Source organism: Thunnus albacares, chromosome 21, assembly GCF_914725855.1.
Source record: "Thunnus albacares chromosome 21, fThuAlb1.1, whole genome shotgun sequence".
NCBI lineage: Eukaryota > Metazoa > Chordata > Actinopteri > Scombriformes > Scombridae > Thunnus > Thunnus albacares.
In genome coordinates, this window is record NC_058126.1 from 9200955 (window position 1) to 9214520 (window position 13566).

Here is a 13566-nt window from a genome sequence, read left to right on the forward strand (position 1 = left end):
AGAGGAATGACAGAGGCTCCTGTGTTTTTCACAGCACAGAGGCAGTATTTTAACATAAAGGAATATCTCAAGTGTCTTCAGTTATCAGCACATGCTGATGGAAGATGTATTGAGACCTTTTACTTAAGTAGAGAAGGAGTAACATTGTAAAAATACTTTTACATTGCAAGTAAAAGTCTTGCATTCACAGCCGCAAAATGTTCTTTAAGTATCAAACGTACTTGTAATGCAGAATGTCACCATTCAGTGTTATATTTAACATATAGTATATTATTGGAATATTATTGTTGATGCATTCATGTATAAGTAGGATTTTAATGCTGTCATTGTGGAGCTAATTATACCTGCTTATATACTGTTGGGTAGTTTATTCTACTACAACGTGTTATATTTTATTTAATAAGATGATCGTACGTCTTATATGTAAAATTCAGACCTGCAAAGTAACTGCAGCTGTCAGACAAATGTAGCGGAGTGTTAAAAGTGTAATATTAGCTTCTGAAATGTAGTGAAAAAGAAATAAGGAGTAACATAAAATGGGAATACTCAAGTAAAGAACAAGTATCTCAAAATTGTACATAAGTACAGTGACTGAGCAGCACTACAGTAGTTTCTTCCCACCACTAGTAACACATACAGTAATCTGATTGAATTTATACTTTAATTACTAGTAATTCTTTTTAAAAACATTTGACTGGATCTGTTCACCCCAAAAAAAGAAGAACATATTTTCTTTCTACTTAAGAAATAATGCTTAAAACTGTTGATAGTTTGGTCTGTGGATTATCCTGAATGAAAAGGACACTAATTCTGATACGAGATGTTGATGTTGAGAAATTGAAGGTAATTGTTTCAGTGCAGTGAGTGCCAAAAAAAAAATCCACTCACCTTCGTTGTACTGAGGTGAAAGCAGAAATATCAGAAACAGATATCTCCAAACCTGCCTGCGGTGCAGTGGAATGTAACTAAGTACATTTACATTATGTACAAATATGAGGTATTTGTACTTTACATGAGCATTTCCATTTCATGCTACTTTATACATCTACTCCACTACATTTCTGGGGAACATAGTGTACTTTTTACTGCACTACATTTATTTGACAGTTTGAGTTTCTAGTTACTTAACAGATGAAGATTTTACAAACAAAACATATGATCAGTTTATAAAATGTGAGATATATTAAATTACCAAACAGTATATAAAATAGTTCAAATTAGCTCCACCTCCAACTACAACAGTAAAACACTACTCATACATTGATGCATTAGTAATAGTAATCCAATAATATAATATAATACATAACAGTGCATTCTGCATTATGAGTAGTTTTACTTTTGGTACATTTATATATAATAATACTTACATACTTCACTTAAGTGACATTTTCAGTGTAGATGTTGTTTGTGTCATTGAGTATTTTTATATTGCAGTGACAGAGGGAAATTAAGTGATTATATCATTATTACATTGTTGTGAAACACAGATTCAGAATAGTCCTAGATAAAATTCTGTAACTATTTATTTTAATACTTTTCGTGTGTTCTGTACTTTTTGAGTGTTTGCTTGCTCCTAATGTTTAATTTTACAGTTCTAATAATTGCAAGTGTGTCGACCACCAAATTACTACAGTCACCTGACACTGGGCCTGTTTTCCAGGGGACTGATTTGGGGGCCAAACAAACACACGACAAAAGCAGAGCTTCAGTGACCTCTAGTCTACTGTCAGGAATGTATTAGAGTGTTATCGATCCTCAGGGTTCATTAAGTGCCCTCCATAAAACACACTTTCCTTCTACCTCTTTTTTCTCTGTCTGTGTTGATTCCTTCTCCTTCTCTTCCCCTTTTCTCACACGTACTGTACCTGTACACACTTGTACATTCAGGACACTATCACACACAGAACCCCGCCACCCCCCCCACTGCCGGAGGTATCGAATGGCTTGAGTGGGCCATTAGTGAGAATGACTGATAAGACTCTCTGCCCCCAATAATCAGAAAAGGATATTTGCAGTATTTTTGAATCCGTCAGAAATAATAAACGCAAAACTATATCCACTTGGGCAATTTAAGCAATTTCCCCGTGATAACATCCCGTGGGGATTTCATGTGGATTCCAAATGACGACATAATAAAAACCACGACGCCTGCACCCCCTTATCAGGGTGGATTAAAAGGGAATAATGAAACAGAGAGGGTTTGGAGCCTTGTGTGGTATGAATATGATTATCTAATGGACTCCAATGGAAAGGCATGTTAATTCCACTTTAACGCGAGACCTTTCCCAGACTATCTCCTGCCCCTGGCTCCTCCTAAGACCCCTCCTTCCTCTCCCCCTCGACCCGTTTCTTTGCCTCTCTCTGTCCTTTAAGTTTAAATAATCGCTCTGCTTTTTTGCCACAGAAGTCATTATGCCCGCCGTCTATCTCTGTGTATGAACGTGAGCATGGGAGAGTGATAAATCCCCCCTCGTTTTTTTTTTTTTTTTTTACCCTCTTTTCCGGTCTGATTGGAGTATGTTGGCCTCTTAACTTTCAGACAAAAGCACTCTAGGCAATTATCAATATTCAGATTTTTTTTTTTTTGCTTCTTGCACGAAGATCATTGTTGCTTGAAGAATGTGGGTCACTTTCATACAAACTCAAATCAAACTTTCTGAGCACCCAGTTGAAATCATATTACATGGTGATGCTGGGCTTAACAAGGCCTTAGTGTTTTAAATACTGGGCCAAGAAAGTATAACTGTGAAGAACCCTCAGTCTCTTTAACCACATACTGTGTTAATAGCTATTTTAAGATGATCAGTTTTGACCTGTTTGCTAAAACGTATGCATCACATTAACTCTGGTTCGTGTGTTCAAGCTAAATTAATAGGAGGGCTGATTTTTCGCCTCCTTCACATCCATTAAAAGTGCACTATGAAGGGATCTCTTAATGGCTGGTATGAACAAGGGGAATCATTACAGCAAGAAAATCATGTGTCAGTGTTCAATTGGGCACCTGATTATTATTTTAGGATAGACTTAAAGAAATTGTGAACCTATCCTTTAAAGCTGTTGCACCTTTGTTTCAACAATTACCCATCCAACACCAAATAAAGATTTAAGTCATGTGCAGGCTTTACTGTGGAGACTCTGTTAAGATGTTGTCAGACACACATCACTTGTGTGTGTGTTTTGTAATGGGTGTTGACTGATTAAAAGTAATTCTCCTTTTGATCAACAGAAAAAAAAAGTCCCTGACCGATTCGAGCCCATGTGGGGGGTCATCATTAGGCCCATTAGGACCAATAAGACTCCTTGAGCCGAATAGTCAAGTCCATTCTCATCTAGCGAAGCACAGAGCCGTATTGTAGATCAGCGCACACATCCTGAGAGCAGACTGAGCTCCCACAGGACACAGTTAAAAAAAAGCATCAATATTTCATCAAACTACTCTCTCTTTCTGGTCCAGATCAAAGCCTCGACTCCCACAGTCCTACAGGTAGAGATGGCTCTTTTGTTTTTGCTCCTCAGGTAGAGCAGCAGTCAGACTCTGTTCGCTTTTGGAAACCTTGCAACGCTCAGCCCCATCCATCTCTCACGGTTTACTGTCTCGCTTTTGGAAGAGGAGTGAGGGGTGAAAACGTGTTCCAGAGATGTCCAGAGATTGAACTTCTTGGCCTTGTTGTGCTGTATTATTTTCTGTTGTTTTGTTGTTGTTGTTTTTTTTTCCAGGTCGGCTCATAGTGAGACTAATGGCGAAAGCAAACTGAGTGTGTTGTAATTTCTCTCTGAAACACTGAAATAACATAGCAAACATCATCATCACTGCTGCATAAGATGAATGCAGACTTTATTTGTTTATTTACTTTGATTCATTCAAGTGTAAAATTAATTTATTAAAAAAAACTTTGATGTCTGTTTTAGGATTGTATCTGTGGGCAGATGTCATTTTTTCCCATTTGTAAGTGAAGGCTAACAGAGTTACAGCAGCTTATGAAAGTAGTGTTGACACTAATCTGTTGTGGTCAAACAAGCTAAACCTGTGGAATTAAATCTGTGTTTGAATTTGTGGAGTCCTTGTTTCATGTAGTTTGTTTGTGTTGTCTATTTGTTTTATTCATCTGGTAACTTTATTAGACCTAATTTCAGCAATATGCGCTCTCATATATCTTGGAGGCACAGTTGCCATACTGTTGCTGTTATCTGCAGATGTATGAGAGGAAAAAGGCTTTCATCAGGGGGCCAGATTTGGCCGACGAGCCGATATTTGCCTACACTGTTGATTAGAAGAATCTAATATGTTCAATGACATTATGCTGCACATTTTATCCACACAAAAAAATACTTTTCTCACCACCAGATCCATCATTTTGTCTTTTAACTATACCTTAATAGGCCTTCATATCTGGATTATCTCATACTCATAGTTTTTGGAGGAAGCTCTTGGACAAAAGTATTGTTTATTCATACAGCATGGAGATAATTCACCTTTAAAATATGATATAGATATGATATATAAGAGGAACTGAACAGATTTTTACAAATGAGGAAGTATGTCGTCCCTTTTGTTACAATGTCTTGTTTTTTTAATTCCCTTTGACAAATACGTATATAGGTATGTTTGTGTAAATGTGTTTCCTCCCCCTCTACGTCAACCGTGCATTACTGCTGTCCCTGAACACACCAGGCCTCTCCTCTCATCATCGGCGTCAATCTGTAGCTGTCACTCGGAGCCGGACAGTGACTAACGACACTCCCAGTCAGTCAAACACTTATCACCACACAGGTAACACACAGGCCTGGAAATGACTGACATGAAATGGAAACGTCTCTCATTCTGTGGGCCCGGGAGCTGAAGTGAAATATTAGCTGTGGGAGAGATGGCGGATGATAAGAGGCTCCCTGTTTGGGCTGAAATTGTGGGGGTCCAAGTTCTATTACATTTCTTTTTACGCCGAGGCGTAGTATGAAGATCCTGTTTGCTTGGATAAAGGATGGCATTCTTTTTCTATTTCCTTTCTTAGGCTCATCATTTTACTGGGGTTTTTTTTTCACAATATGCTTCAAATTTGCAGATGAGCCAGACCCAAACTTTCACGAGGAGCTATTTGTGACTTGTTACAGCAGTAAATGGTCTTTGACGCCAGTGGGTCATTCTTGATACATAAGCCATTGTCCCTGAGGATTTCTATGGGCCACAAGAACTAGACCATAGGCCAGTTGAAACCAGAATGCAGCCTGCTCAATGTCAATGGGTCACATATGCTTTCTCTGTCTCTCCTATTAGTCATAGACTCCACCATGTCCTCCCTCTATCCCTCTTTTTCTTTCTCCCTCTCTCACATCTCCTTCGTGCACACACACACACAATTCCCCCTGTGCAGAAAGATGGATGGGATGTTCCCAAACCACAGGTGCTGCTCTACTTGTGAGTCTTTCGCATTCTTCAGCACACAGTCCAGATCTGCTCAGTTTTTATTTTTTACTGTTTTCCCCAGTGGTGATTACTTACAGTTCTTCAGAGTTGTGGGATAATGAGGTACGTGGAATATTAGTAATGCAGCGTACGATCAATCTGCCTGTCTATTTGCTGCTCTTTGGGAATGAGACTCTTTCGCAAGAACAAGACAAACCACATGAATTTGAAACTTGATGTCCAATACTGCTCCCCGACACAGGCCTCCCATCCAGACCACCACTAGATGGAGTTAGTATCTAACTTGTGTGTTGCTCACTGAAGCCGTAACCATAAACTCAATCTGCTGTGCAAGCTACACCACCTTGTGGTTGACATTACCAGTGGCCTTTATAATAAAATAGAGGGAAGCATACACTGTACAGTATGTTCTAACACAGTCTGGTTGATGCTTTTTATACAGACAGTGGTATGCAGTGGGGTGGACAAAATAACAGAAACACCCTACAATATAAGGCAGTGTTTCCCAAACAGGAGTACTTCTACTACAGGGGGTACAAGGAGAGAGTGAAGAGTAGTTAAGCTAATTCGAAAAAATATATAAATAGAACCAGAATCGGCTTTATTGGCCAAGTATGCCTGAAGACACAAGGAATTAGAGTCTGGTTTCCAGACACACATACAATGTACCAAAAGACACATACAGAAGACATACAGCACATCAGCTACACAAGTACAGCAGGCTATAGAATCAAAAATAAACATATAGTACATATGTAGTACCCGTCAAGAGTTTGGACATACCTTCCCATTCCCTTTAATGAGAAAGTGTAAAAGAAAAACTTTTGACTGGTACTGTATATATAACATAAATAAAATAAAAAGTATATACACACACAACAATGGACAGCAACATATGTATAATGTCTATATACAGGTCAAACTGTCACTGTAAACTATATACAATGGCGCAAATAGTACAGTTTATGCAATAAGTTACTTTCAGTGTATACAGTGGGTTATGTACAGTACATACTGTACATGTAGATATATATACATTTTTGTCTTTGGTATGTACAGTCATTAGAAATTACAATTTGATAATAATTCATCTGCATCTACAGAATCACACCAGTTTGTAATCCTATGTGGTGGGATTCTAATGTCTTTAGTTTCATATTTATTTTTACAATAACCTGCCAACTTTGGTAGTCTGACTGCATAAGACTGACTGAGAGAGCCTGAAAAGTTTTTAGCAAAAAGCCAACAAAAAGATTAAAAAAGTAATGGATAAATGGTTGAAACAATCACTTTTTGATGCTCCACATTATACTAGTATGAATACAATCTTGACCAACTACTGAGGAAACGAAAAAGGACGTTAAGCCTAATGTGCAGCCAAGGAAGCAACACTCAGCATCAGTTCTCAGCAAAAAAGAGAAACTGATGTGAGGTAGTGCTGAATTATATTGTATAATGAGTTGTTCCTGTTTTTGTTTTTTTCTGTTCACCCCCTATTCAATACAGACAGCTATCAAAGCATCAGGCGTTTTAACTTTGATGATGTTAACAAAGACTGATGACTTGGGGTCAAATAAAGCCCTCTGATGATCTGGTTTATCCTTATAATATAAATTCCCATGCTTGTAAAAATATAATATGACACAATTTTGCAGTTTCTTTTTTTTTTTAAAGAAGTGTGAGAAGCACTTCCTTCTAGTGCACATTAGATCACTAGGGAATTGACTCTGTGAAACCAAACAGTATATTGAAGAAGACACATTTTGTATTATGTTAACTTTGCATAGTTAAAACCAAAGCAAGGTTTGTAGATTAAGATTTAACAAACAAACTAATTCAAATTACTCTGAAGCTGTGCTCTCGCTCAGATAAGTGCTTAAATTGTCCTCAGTGTTTGTCAGTTGAAACCAATTCAAGACATCTGCTGGGGTCCCTGAGGACATCCATAGTGAGCCCTGGAAAGACCTCATCTCTGCGGTTAAGCAGGAGCATGTTGTTTTTGATGGGTTCCTGTCGTGAGAGAAAAGAAGGAGGAAAATAAAAAAATATGTCTGTGGTCTCACCTGATTGAGCAGGTAGGCTGCAGTTGTCTGGGGCCAACCTCTGTGACCACAATAATACACCAGGATGTTATTTACAGACGGTGTGCCAGACTGTAGCGAACATGTACTTTGTGATGTACCCTCTTTTTTTCTTCCTTCATCTGTCTCTTTTTTTTGTCTTTCTGAGTCAAATAAAGACTGAGATTTAATTCAAAAGTCTTTACTTTATTTGCCAGGTCACCAACCTTTACACTCCAATCGAGCAACCAAACGTAATGAGCACCCTGCAACACTTTTATATTTGCATACTTGATCTTTTAAAGTACAAGCGTGTGTGTTTCTTTTGCGTTATGAATCTAACACAATCCAAACAAGCTGTGGTGTTAACCTCAGCTCTGCATCTCTGTCAGTATTTTGAAATGCTGTACCTATATCACATTCATACAGCAATTTCTGTTTCGCGGTGTCATGAAACTGTGATTATCTGAGACAGAGCTCATGGCCCACATTTCACCCAACAGAGAGGAACGGAAAGCAGGCCACCAGCCCACCATTAGTTTTACATGACTTTGATCTTCTTAGATGATGGTGGCATAGGCCAGACAAGTACAGACAGTTTCTCTTCCGCTGGAGTGTATATTGAATTTCACGCAGATTGTGAAGGTTTGTGCAAAGAACACTATGCACTCAAGCAGTGTGTTGGTTTTTGAAGTTGGTGAAACTAGAGTCCTGTGCCTCCAGGTAAAGTTGTGTCTTTCTGTCTGTCTGTCTGCCTGCCTCCCTGTCTGTCTATCACCTGTCTGAGCTACAGCCGCTGTGAAGTCAATGTGGGAAACTTCTCTCATGCCAGTTTGAATGGGCATCCGTCAGCACTCACTACGAAACTGCCAAGTCATTGCCCGACACAGACCACATTCAACAGTTAAGCATGGCACAGACTGTCAACAGGACATCTAGTCAGACCGAAAACACTGTGGATTCGATTAGCCACATTCACAACTGTGTTTCATACCACACTATGTACGTTACACCAGTGAGGGCACTCTATTTTCCCATGTGTAGTAGTAAACTGCTGACTTCATCACTGGATTCATTTATAGATTTATAGTAGCCTGTGTACTTAAACCTCAGCTGCATCCTCTCCACATTCATTTTTTGTGCTATGAGACACATTGTCTTCATGGGGGTATGGAAAAAAATTGCAGACTTCTTAAGATTTTAAGACTTTTTATTTATTTACAGCGGGACACAACAAATACATGATAGAAAGACTGTAACAACACAAACACTCAAAAAAGTATAGTATAGTATAGTATAGTAATAACACAAAATAAAAAAGTTTTTATAGTAATATACATTTTATACAAAGCATCGATATCCGCACTCCCAGAATGTAGACTATTTTACTCCCAACAAGTAAAAGATAATCATGGGGAACTGCAGGTTCAGGTCTCAGGAGTAGGATTTTAGGAAAATGGTGATTTATGAGAAAACAGCGGCAGAAGTGTCAGTTTCTGACATGACAGAGGGACCTTTGTAAGCTAACTGCATTGAATTTTGCCTTTCTTCGCCCCTGCCTGCACACATCTCCATCTTCCTCCGGAGGTTTTGTCTGAAGCGGACTCCGATGAAGACATATAGGATTGGGTTCAGGCAGGCATGAGTGTACGCCAGACTCTTGGCTATCTGTCCAGCTATATCAAAACGTTTCACAGTGTCACATGCAGTGATGGTAGTATTAGCTGCCTGAGAGGCCTCCAGTATCAATAGACTGTTGTGAGGCAGCTGAGAGAGAATAAACACAAACACCACAGCAAAGATGACACGCAGGGCCTTATGCTTCTGGAAGCTCCTGGTCTGGAGAAGTGTGCGAATAATGACAGGGTAACAAAAGAACATTACAAGTAGAGGAAGGCAGAAGCCCATGCAGATCTGCAGGGACAGCACCAGGATCTTAGTCTGGTTGTCTTCATTGTTCGAGTACACCAGAACACAGAAAGACTGATCGTGTTGGTCTTTCTTCACTTCGGCAAAGATAAACTCAGGGAGGGCCAGAAGAAAGGAGACAAACCAGACACCTAGACAGGCAAGTTTACCATAGAAAAACCTCTTTTTCTTACAGTTTTGAGCCTTGGTGACTTGTACAATAGCAATGTAGCGGTCAACACTAATGCAGGTGAGTAGCAACATGCTGCTGAAGAAATTGATCTTGTAAACAGCGGACACAATTTTGCACATAGCGACGCCAAAGTCCCATCCCTTGATGGCATCGACAGCCCAGAAGGGCAGCGTGGACAGGAAGAGGAGGTCAGCCACAGCCAGGTTTAGCAGGTACACGTCGGTCATTGTTTGGCGGTTTTTCAGAGTGGTGTAGATCCAAACCACCAACAGGTTACCTATGGCACCCAGGATGAAGATGATCACGAAGAGTGGTGGTTCGTACTGGCCTCGAAACTCCCTGACCCAGCTTCTGTTACACATGTCTGCGTTTTCAGTAGACTCCATGTCATAGTCTGAGTAATCAAGGGGGGTGGTCTGCAATGAAAAGCAGAAAAATGAAATGATCTTATATGATATTCAAGAGGGTTGCGTGCAACAGATACAGTGCCTGGTCTTTTTTTTCTTCTTCTCAGTTTTCATTTCCTTTCAACTCACTAACTGCTGTCAGCGCTTCATAACAATAATGCTTCTAGTGGGGATAAAGTGATATGACATTAAACGCTGGTGACGTACAAGCTAACCATACTGTGCAGGTGTTGTGTCTGTGCCAGAGAAACCACACCACATTACTGCACAATACTGCTTCCTGCTGTTTCCAAGCCTGAGAGGGGTAAACGATCCCGAGGGGCTCCAGAAAGGGGCCTGCAGCCAAACTTAGTACCCCAGAAACATCAAGTTTAGATGTAGGGCAGAGATAAACAGCGAGGTGAAACTGGGGCTCAGCTTTTCACAAAATAATGGAAAATTTGATGCAGATACAAGTCTGACTGTAGCATTTGAGTATCTTACAGATGTCTGCTTGAGATAAATCTACCGTACCTGGAGTGTGAAATCCACTTTTTTACACATTCATTAGAAACATTTAATGACATACCGGAAATATGAAATATATCATGTCAGCGTGTGTTGCGTTGAACAGACTGATTTTTTTTTTCGTCACACACGGTCCTGAGATTTAAATTTCACCACTCTTGAAAATCATACTTTTTTCACTGGGACAGACATGCACTAAAAACACAGTATTTGAAGAGTTTTGTCTCTTTCTGTGATTAATATATTGTAATTCCAACTTTTTAAACCTATTCAATTATACAGAACATAAAAAAGAATAAAGACCTGTTCTTTAACAGCACTTGTTATCGGTTCAGTGGTTTTCACACATAATGGAAAAACATAATTATCCAAAGTAATACTCACAAAGAGCGTAGATGTTGATGTTGTTGTATCGCCCATGTTATCTACAAGGAATCAAAATATATTGATATAAAACAACAGACCAAAAGACATTTTAATCTTGTAAAACAGAGATAAAATATGAATGAATAGTGAATGCACTGTAAATTTTCTACAGTTTTGTGGCGTTGCAATTAATCACTTACCTGATGCTGAAATCAACTTCTCAGGCACGCTCTGCTCGTTTGGGAAGTACAGCTGGTTAACAGTCTCATCTCAGTTTTATACCTCCCTTTAACCGCAGGTCACGTGCCTCTTGATGGAAACAGTGCACTACCTAAAGATTTCTCCCCGCAACTGTGCAGCAGCACAGCAATGTGGCCAAAATACGCACTAATCTGTGACAGCACCTTTCACGAAGGGGCTGTGACAAAGACTAAACTCACTGAACCACGGCCATCAAGCTCAAACCAGAGAGAATACACCCACATACACTCTACAGTCGATTAAGTTTCACTGAGTCGAAGCTCATTTTTGTCACACTTTGTGTACACAGGTGGAGCACTTACCATAGTTGAAACTGAAAACCTGAGAGGTGTGATTAAAGACCAGCGGTGGAACAGGTAGTCGATGTTAGGGTGTTGTAAGCTTTTCTGTCTCGTTTTACAACATACCCAGTTATGAAATGTTATTGAGCCTTCTCTTATTGTCAGCTAAATGGCTAAAAGCTAAGCGTGTCAACAGTGATAAGGAAGTCTGTTTGTGAAATTTCTGAGAGTTTATTTTTCATGCAAGCAGTGACGAAACATGCCTCATACTTATTAGGAAAAATAACATCCCCTTTTTTATAAAAAAAAAAAAAAAAAAAAAAAAGTTCAGTGAAAAAGAATCAGTTTGGCATTTTAAGAAGTGTGCCTCTTTGCTTACTTGCTGAAATTTAGTCAAGGAAGTCACTACCACTCTCGTGTCTGTGTGCTAAATATGGAGCTAGACTAAGTTAGCTTAGCTTAGTAAAAACACTGTTTTTGTATGAATTAAAGAAACAAGATATGATTCAGTTTTAGAGGTGCTGGTAGGCAGATTCTTTTCACATGTGGACAGAGCCAAGCTTCCTGTGTCTCCTTGTTTTCACTGCTCCAGATTCATATTTATTTATTTTATTGCTTAACCCAAGTCGAGTTTTACCCCTGTTCATACATACTAGCATGAGCACCGCACTATGAACAACAACGCACATATTCCAGTGCCAATTGCTTCCAAGATGAAGGTCATTCATGTGATATGTCATGAAAAATAAGAACCCATGCCTAAACAGGGAAGTGCAGAGGTCATGGGTACTGCCCTTTGTAAAGGGAAATTAATAAAAGTCACATAGCTAACCACAGTGGCACAAAACATGGCATAGAAGAAAGTCCCTGTCATTCCAGCAGTCTCACTCGAAGCCCAAACAAAACGGATTGTGACAAACACGTAAACTCATTATGAGTATACATTATGAGATGAATTCTTATCAACGAAACAGTTTACAAAGCAAACATTGACATGATTTGAAAGTATGACCAGAGTAAAGGAAGTGTTGTTGTTTCCTGTGAGAGGGTGTCATTCGCAACTGAATTTATATTGGCCCCTGTAACAGAGTGGGCCCAGAGGGCTGTTTTTGTCACTTCACTTCATGGTTTCACCTCCTGGCCTAATTTAAGATTTTTCATTCTCAGCAAATTGTGTATAATGCAGGAGGAAGAGCGTGTGAGCCAACAGCTTTTTAGATTTCTACCAATTTCTCGGTTTGCACCACAGTGAGGCCCAAGGAAACGACTGTGTCATGATCAGACGATCATCTTCTTCTGGGAACAAGCTGCTGAACAAAAGTGGCAGATTGAGACACCACTAACTGACGAGTGTGAATAACCAGCTGTGTTGTTCTGATCTGCAGGCATAAAACAAAGCGCAAACCTTCTCAGGCCCCCAGGTTCAAGAGTACAGATACAGATACAGTATACACAATGAGAAACTCACTTTTATGAACACTGTCCATGCAGAAGATTATTCTGGCATTTCACGTGGTTTCATGTCTACTGCTACTTCTCTTACCCTGCTTCTCGCATGAGGCATATTACTATTTTTTCAACAGACAAAAGGTCTGTTCATTACCTTAACATGCTGATTTTGTAACAGATTCATTTTTGCTTCTATGGTTTCTCTTTAACCACAGGTCACATGCCTCTCAGCAGAAAACAGAACAAAACAATGTAAAACTCTTTCTCCCCGCAACTGTAAATCAGCACAGCAATGTAGCGAAAGTGTGCATTAACCTGTGATCTTGAAACAGTGGCAGCATATTTCACAAAGAAGCTGTGACAAAGACTAAACCCACATGCTCATTCTGTTCAAGTTGAAGTGTTGGAGGGCTGAACTGGGTAGAAAGCAGGGAAACAACTGGACATCACAGTCCATCACTAAGCAGCTACAGGTAGATAGAAACTTAAAGGATAGACTCACAATTTATCAAGTTTGCCTTAAAACAACAGTCAGGTGCCCATATGAACAGTGAAACTGGTTTTGCTTGCTGTAATCATTCCTCCTGTTCATACTGACCATTAGAAGATCTCCTCCAAATGCACTTACAATGTAAATGATGCAGGACAAAATCCACATGCATTTACATGCAATACTTAGATTCACATATGCAATTTGATCGCTCTCTTACTG

At 39.4% G+C, this 13566-nt stretch overlaps 1 protein-coding gene across 1 annotated transcript; it reads right to left on the bottom strand.

Moving 5' to 3' along the window:
* Positions 1-8742: 8742 nt before the first annotated feature.
* ccr9b (chemokine (C-C motif) receptor 9b) lies at positions 8743-11616 on the bottom strand. The gene is made up of 3 exons (XM_044339874.1): positions 11064-11616; positions 10882-10922; positions 8743-9999 (listed from the first exon to the last, which is right to left on the bottom strand). The coding sequence occupies exons 2-3, from the start codon at positions 10915-10917 to the stop codon at positions 8947-8949; spliced, it is 1089 nt and encodes a 362-aa protein (XP_044195809.1). The 5' UTR covers positions 10918-10922; positions 11064-11616; the 3' UTR covers positions 8743-8946.
* Positions 11617-13566: the final 1950 nt, after the last annotated feature.

Excerpts from the sequence above, each read along its gene's own strand:
- ccr9b (XM_044339874.1), bottom strand. The coding sequence starts at position 10,917 with ATGGGCGATACAACAACATCAACATCTACGCTCTTT. Across the intron at positions 10,000-10,881 it reads CATCAACATCTACGCTCTTT|ACCACCCCCCTTGATTACTC; the intron begins GTGAGTATTACT and ends TTTTCATTGCAG.